Source organism: Monopterus albus, unplaced genomic scaffold (genome assembly GCF_001952655.1).
Source record: "Monopterus albus unplaced genomic scaffold, M_albus_1.0 scaffold364.1, whole genome shotgun sequence".
Lineage (NCBI taxonomy): Eukaryota > Metazoa > Chordata > Actinopteri > Synbranchiformes > Synbranchidae > Monopterus > Monopterus albus.
The window spans coordinates 53,057-60,759 of record NW_018128244.1 but is presented as its reverse complement, the minus strand read 5'-3'; the positions used below and the strand labels follow the sequence as shown (position 1 = coordinate 60,759).

At 41.6% G+C, this 7,703-nt stretch overlaps 2 protein-coding genes across 7 annotated transcripts in view; both read left to right on the top strand.

Annotated features, from left to right (window-relative positions):
• The window catches only part of rnf130 (ring finger protein 130), a 61,324-nt gene extending 57,873 nt beyond the window's left edge, over positions 1–3,451 (top strand). For 2 of the 3 annotated variants that reach the window (XM_020585412.1, XM_020585411.1), the window contains exons 6-9: positions 686–768; positions 939–1,035; positions 1,111–1,297; positions 2,644–3,451. In XM_020585412.1, the coding sequence (XP_020441068.1) occupies positions 686–768; positions 939–1,035; positions 1,111–1,297; positions 2,644–2,756 (480 nt within the window). In that variant the 3' untranslated portion in view covers positions 2,757–3,451. Of the gene's footprint in view, positions 1–685; positions 769–938; positions 1,036–1,110; positions 1,298–2,643 lie in introns of those variants that run through there. The other variant, XM_020585413.1, reaches the window with a different exon arrangement.
• A 3,438-nt stretch (positions 3,452–6,889) lies between these two features.
• tbc1d9b (TBC1 domain family member 9b) overlaps positions 6,890–7,703 on the top strand; it is a 30,936-nt gene continuing 30,122 nt past the window's right edge. For all 4 annotated transcript variants that reach the window (XR_002273571.1, XR_002273570.1, XM_020585405.1 and 1 more), the window contains exon 1: positions 6,890–7,181. Coding sequence is in view for 2 of the 4 variants with exons in the window: in XM_020585405.1 (XP_020441061.1) it covers positions 7,064–7,181 (118 nt within the window). In the remaining 2 variants the exon portion in view is untranslated. The remainder of the gene's footprint in view (positions 7,182–7,703) is intronic.

Genomic DNA, 7,703 nt, shown 5'->3' with positions numbered 1-7,703 from the left:
GAGCAAGAGAAAGGAGGAGAGGAAGAGGGGGAAGCCATTGCTCTCGATTAAGCTACTAGCTTAGCTAGCTTCTAAACTAGCCGACCTAAAGTAGCAAGTTAAATTTGGTAGTTAGCAAGAACTTCTGCAAAACAAGTGCTTTAAGTGGTGCAAGCGTATGTTGTCACTCAAAAATTCAGATGAACCTAGAAAATAGTGAGTTTAATTCCTAAACAATCTGGAAGCAAGCACAACGCTGTGCAAATACAGAAAACAGGAAATGAATACGGTTTACCGCAGGAAACAGCAGTCCGTCAAAAGTTACAGCTTCTCCAGCAGCCTCCTCAAGATTCAAGATTTTTATTTGCCATTTATGCATAAACAGACAGTCGAGGCATATAGGAATTTTTCTGCAGCACTCGTTTGGAGTCAGGTAAGGAGTCAAAAGCCAGAAAGAACATTTAGTTAAAAAAAAAAGTTACATAAAGGCACCAAAGCATTAAAACCACAATACACAAAAACAGAGTAATAGTATTTGATTAGATTCATGATCCAGAGACTCAGAAGCACCACAGAGACTGAATGAAAATGAAATCATTTTTGTAAAGTTGTTGAGCAATTTCCTGTTTAGCTGTCACTTTAAGATGTTTTCTTTAGTGTGTTTCCTGTGTCTGATTATTGTGTGTCTTTCTGGTGTGTGTTGTAGGAAACTGATCCAGACTTTAACCACTGTGCGGTGTGTATTGAAGCTTACCAGCTGAATGATGTGGTTCGAATTCTCCCCTGCAAGTGAGTCTGAAAACACCAGAGACTGGTTCCACAGGGTTCTCATACTGTAACCATATGCTGGATATTTTCCTAAGTGAATATAGGTTTATATCATGGTGATTCTCAGTCCTGTCAGTTCTGATGAAAAAGTAAGCTATGACCAGATAAAACATGTCTCTGTGACTCCGCAGACATGTCTTCCATAAGGTGTGTGTGGACCCCTGGCTGAACGAGCACTGCACCTGTCCAATGTGTAAACTCAATATCCTCAAAGCTCTTGGCATCATGGTAAGTCACTGCTGATGTAAAGAGGTACACACCAGGTGTGGGATTCGGTCTGGTAATATCTATGTGTGTCCTCAGACCAGTCTTCCCTGTGTGGATAGCGTGGTGCTGGACGTGGAGCGTCTGGGTGTCAGTCAGGCGTCCAGCAGCCAGAGGGCACCGCTGAGTGACAACAACCATCCGTCCATCAGCCTGGAGCCACTCAGTCCACCCCACCCTGAGGCCACACCCCAAACACCTGCTGACATCACCTTCTCCGTGACCAGTAAGAATGCAGCATAATACGGCACAGCCACAGACTATGTCAATTTGACAACACATCACTTCCTGCCACTATACAAATGTGAGGCCCCCGAATACGACGGTGGCCATTTTGCTTTTCTGATGTATTTTACAACTAGATTCTATGTGGTAGCAACCAGAGTTGGCGCCACGGTGACAAGCCATCAATCAAAACTGCCAGTGATTTGAAATACACCTTTTTTTGTATCATCAAATAACTTAAAACAAACCTACCGAAACATGACCACTTGTACACAAATCAGTGTGATAATATTTACCTAAAATGAGAGAAGTCACCTGTGGGAAATCTTTTTGATGAGTTTTTAGATTGGCTCATGTCCCATCCACTAACATGCTAACACTTGTGGAAGCTGTCATGTTGTCCATCTATATATACTGTTACAGTAGGGGTGTCCCTCACCAGGGGGTGAGAGACAGAGAGAGAGAATGAGGACTCAAGGTGCAAACTCAGGTGCTAGTCAGTAAGTGTCTTTATTACAATGTACATGGAGCTTAGGAGGACAAAGTCAATGAGTTATACGTGGTCCAAACCATAGTTGAGCAGTGGAGGCTGAGAAGACCAGGACCGGCAGGTAAGTAGACAGGTGAGCAGCAGTAACTAGGATACAGGACGGAGAGCTGGCAGCATTTGAGATGACAGGAGGGGAACAGGAACCAGAGGACAGGGCAGGTGTAGCAATTGCCATCAGAGAAGCATAGTAGCGATCGCTGTCAGGTAACCCAGAGGTAATCACGGCAGGGGAGATCACCGTCGGGCTAGCATGGCAGGGAAGATCGCCGTCAGTGTCACTGTTACTATCCAAATTGTTAAGTCACCGTTAACATAGTCTGCCAGGGCTTTAAGTAGGAAAGCTTTGTAATTAGGGGATGTGCTTAAGCTGTGCACCACACCAGGGAGAGAATTAACAGGTGAATGCTTCTCACCTGTGTCGCTGAGCCTATGGGATGAGAGAGCGGGAGAGAGAAAGGGGAAGAGAGGCAGGTAGCACCGGGCAGACCTGGCATATACAGTCTATGGTTACAATACAATAAACCCAAGACTATGAACAGGGTTTGAAAAAGATGTCAACACTTATTGTAACTGCAACAAAATTTTACAGGCAACATATACAGTACTTTATGCTGTCGTAGAGCAACTTTCAATTTTGTAGAGCAGATTTATGATGACGTAGAACAGTTTTACACTGAATAAAGTTGTTCAGAGTTCACATACAGAGGTGATGTGACATTGTTTTTTAACAAATACAGCTAATATTCAGTATTTTTAATTATGTGAGAAATTAGAGTTCTTGTATGTTACCTCTTTAGGTGGTGGTCACTTCTTCAACCGGAACTCTATGCCTCCACGCAGCGTTGTCTGTGAGATGGAGCTGACGGACATCCAGGCCTCACTCGACCTCTTTGATGACAACAAATCCTGATGCTTGTCATCACTGTTATGACCCCCCACGTTATGACAGCCTTTTATGGATACAGGAAGTCTTCTTAGAGGTTTCCTGTTCAGGAAGGGGTTTGATAATGACAGCCTGAGTAGACCTTTAGTCTTTTATGCCATCAAGGTTATTCAGGCTGAAGGTGGACTGGTCTAGCTCCACATTTGGATCCTAGTCTCAGTTTAGACTGGTTATTTTGTCACTCTAATGTTCCTATTTTTCCCAAAATACAAAAAAAAAAAAAACCTGAGGAAGCAGTGTGGAAATTGTTAAAGTGACATTTTCAGACAAAACAAACTGGACTCTAGAACCTCCTTTGGCCCAGGAACCAGAACCTGAATTAGGTTTTATTGGTAGACCTGGAGATGATTTTGTTGATGGGTTCCTAGAAAACATTTAAGGGTTCCTGGAAAAGTTCCTTAGTTCCTAAAAATACTCATGTGCTCTGGAATAGTTCCTAAAAAGGTTCCTGTAAGTTTACTATTGGAAGCTAAAAAGTACTTGAAAACCTCCCCCAAAAAGTATTTGAAAACCTCATGAGTTTCTTAAATGGTTACTGGAGGAGGGGGGGTATTTTTGAAAAGGCTGTTCATTAAAAGGTATCTGTAACAGTTCCTGAGATTCTAACAAGGTCATTGGATGCCTAAAAGGCTCCAAAAATGTACTGGATTCCTACAGTATTTCCTGGAAATACTCTGAGTGCTTAAAGAGTATATTTAAAAAGTTACCAAGTTAACAAGTTCTCAGGTTCCTGGAAAAAAATTTCAGAGATCCTAAAACTTTCCTGGGTTCCTGGTTAAGATATTCCTGAATTCCATAATGTTTTTTGGAAAGCTGCGAAAAAGGTTAATTGGATCCTACAAGGGCTTCCTGGAAAAAAATGGAGTCTCTAATATGTTCATGCAAAGGTTCTTGCATGCCTAAAAAGATTTTTAGGCATGGTAAAAAGATGTTTAAAATGGTTCTTCTTTTGAGTTTCCTATAATCAGTTCCATGTGTTCCTGGAAATGTTTCTGAGCTTTGAGAAACATTTCAGAACTCAAGTTGTTTTATGGGTCTTACAAAGCTTTCTGGTTCCTCAAAACAGTTCTTGAGGTTTTAAAGTGTTTCTATGTTTATGCAAAATGAGTCCAAAGACCTGTACCTGATACTGTCTTACCTACATTTGAATGGACCTGACAACATCAGGACCAGAACCTAGAGAGGATCTAGAGAACCCAGACCCAGAAAAGGTTTGTGTCAGTGTTTCCTGATGGTTTGCATTCAGCTGAGTAACCCAAATCAACAGCAGCTCAAAAACATCTGGAGCCAAACTGACCCTGGCTGACTGCTGGTTGCATCATTAACAGACTCTTCTGGACTGCAGTCAGAGTCTGGGTTCTGTTGCAAGAGCTGAACCTGGATAAGAACTCTGCCTGTAAATACTGACTAGCAGATTCGTCCCTCTTATCATCAGAATGGTACCAGAGGAGGACCTGGACTTGGACCCTGATCCTCTGGAGGAAACAATGGTGAACTTTAACAGTGTTAAATCCCCTACAGCAAAAAAAAATGTCTATGTAAAAAAAGTGATTAGATTTAAAGGAGCAGTCCAGCATTTCAGAATATCTTATACATTTTTAAAAAACCATATAACTGAAGGGATAGATTGATTGATTAAAGTAATCAACAGTTTGTTGTTCAGTCAGTATTTCAAACATCACTCAAGCTCAAGCTGGCTTCATCAGGTTGCACAGTTTTTAACTGATGAGTGAAATGTAAAAAAAACATTTAAAGTAAATATTCCAATTATTTAACCATTGTTGATTTATCAGTGTTGATCATCACAATAAACATCAGTAAGATTGTGTAATTTTTTCAAATAAAGGCCATCCTATGTCAGTTGTCCAGCAGAGTGACATCACCTCCATGCCAAGTAAAGTCACTCAGGTAAACTTTGATTTAACAGGGGATTTTATTTGACAGGTAACAAGAAATAATAAGTTAGGTTCCAGGATTGTCCCTCAGCTATCACCAGACCAACAACATTATGTTAACAGTACTGAAACACAGACCTGGTGAGTCCTGATTAGGACTAAGGTCTGCAGCGGGAGCCCTGCGAGTCCAGGACTACTGACACGTTTTCTTTATGTCCAGCAGCAGAGAGAGAGAGAGAGAGGGTTTTTTGAAGTGACGGACTGCTCCTTTAAAATGTATTAAACAGCTTCTGAATAATAATCAGCCCCAGCGATGGGCTTTGGTATATAAACAGCATTATACAATCTATAACCTGATCAATCAATCAATATTATCTTTGAAGTGACCTGAAGATGTCCTATAGGATGATCAGCTTCTGTCTCTGTCTGTCCTGTCCCGTGCTACTGATGACGATGATGATGGTGGAGGAGCTATATGTGGTATTTCAGTTCATTGTCTTTACTGCCTCAGCATTAAATGTCATTAAATTGTCATTATTGCCTTTAACATGCAGTCTCCATTTATTTCACCTCCTGACAGATTCCGTTTCCTCCACCGTTCAGTATGTTTATACACAAACATACATTTTAATGTCTGTCATTGAAATGTATGATAGTTCAGTCACATAAATAATTGCACACTGAAAATAGGAAATATGTACTTACTGCACATAATTGTTCATATTTAACATAACTAAACAATACTCAGCAGAAGTTAACGCCTGAACCTGATTACAGTGATTACAGAAACATGTGCCCCTGGTTGTCAGGGGAGTGAACCCCAATACAAATATACTGGGTAGGCTACATACAGTATAACCCCTAACCCTACAGTAGCCTACATATATAAATATATGCTGCACATAGGCCTAATGAACATATAGGTCTACATGTGACACATATCGACGCCCAATGTTATACATGTACACGTGTAGTACTGGATGATGAAATTCAATTCAATAATTTATTGTCACTTTCATCATACACTTTCGGTATATATGAAAGCGAGATACCATTCTCCCTGTCCACATTGGCTCTGCACTCCACCCTCTGTGACTGGCTCCTGGACTTTCTGACTGGCAGGCCCCAGACTGTCAGGATTGGCAATAGGACTTCAGCCAGCATTGTTACGAACACTGGCACCTCACAGGGATGTGTCCTCAGTCCCATCCTCTACACCCTGTTCACCCACGACTGTGTCGCCTCCCACAAAGACAACATCATCTTAAAGTTAACGGACTCCACCAGGACTCCACTGCCCTCTCTGCAGAGCATTTACCACTGCAGGGTGTGTAGGAAAGCTGCCTCCATCCTCAAGGACCCCACCCACCCCCAGCACGGACTGTTTATACCCCTACCCTCCGGTCGGAGGCTCAGAAGTGTGAAATGCAGGACTTCTAGACTGAAAAACTCTTTCTTTCCCTCTGCCATCAGACTCCTAAACAGCTGACTCAGGGTGTACCTCATGTAATTCCATCTGTACTGTTTACATACTCATTTTGCACATGCACAATTGCACACCCACTGCTGAGTATTTACACTCCACGGCTCCCACGTAGCATATATTCTCTCTCTATATATATGTGTTCTTGTATTTTTATTTGCTCCCTTCACTTGCTGATTTAAAGTGCCTTAGATTTGTGATTTTACTGCCTATTTAGATTTGTGTTATTGCTCATCTATTTTATATTTAACTTTATATTTCACTTGTATTTTGTGGCATTCATGTGGACAGCAAAGTAAGAATTTCATTGTACAGGGAAACATGTTTCCTAACTGTGCATATGATAAATAAACACTTTGGCCTTTGACCCCTCATCATAATGCTCAATACACATCATTCACACTCTATAACGGTCACTAGATAATCTGTACTGACCAGGTTTCCAGCAGTGACTATGTGAATTAAATAACATGACTAGCTGTAATAAGTTAAATGAGAAGGATTTTCTGTCAGTGACAAGAGGTTCATGATAACCTACATGTTCAATCAGCCAGTTAGGAAAGTTAATAATCAGTTTATAAATGCTAATAATACGCTTAAAATATCAATTTTTTAAAAATGTTAACAGTTTGTAAACGTAAATAATTACTTTACAAACGTTAATAATCAGACTATGAATGCAATCAGCTTTTGCCGTTTTTCTCCTCCGTTCGTGATGTAATGACGCAACGTGCGCAGGGGGCGTGGCCTGTCGACTCAAACTAGGAAGTGATGCAGTCATCAGACTGAGTGGAAACAACATCAACTCGGTGTGTCTAAATTATACAGAGCCATCCACCCATAGCCCGTCCTTTGTTCCGGTGTTTCCCGGTGGACGGTGAGACGCAGCAGCTGAGATGTGGATTCACCCAGAGGAGGTGCTGCTGGCTGGGGCTCTGTGGGTCTCTGAGCGGGCCAATCCCTTCTTCGTCTTGCAGAGGAGACGAGGACACGGCCGCGGAGGGGGGCTCTCCGGTGAGTACTGTTGTTTAGTGTCTGTGGACCGGGCCGGGTCAGTTCGGGTCTGGGAAATACATTGTAGTCCATTATAATACACTTTGGAGTGTTGCAAAGCTGGATCACCACCAGACCTACTGGAGGCCACAATTTATTTTGGCTTCATTCACCGACCATTTGATACATCTTTTTTTAATTCCCTGTGTCACGGAATGGGATGGATCAAAGTCCACGCTCTGTAGCCCACCTTGGCCCGTTTAAGTCCAGGTCTGTATCAGATGGTGATCCACTTTCTGAGGCGGTTTGTGTATCAGAGCAACTACAGCGTGTTTACACTGAATCTAAATTTGTTAGTCAACAATTGGATCATTCACAGAAACCTTCAATGGTATGTATTGGTCAGGTCCGGTTACTTGATCATTAGATACTAATAACAGTGCTAGAGATTGTTAGCCTTCACAAATTGTTGTTAACAACAGTGACAAAAGAATATTCAAACGTTTTTTAAATCAACAGGTTTTAGAGAAAATTAGGTTTTTG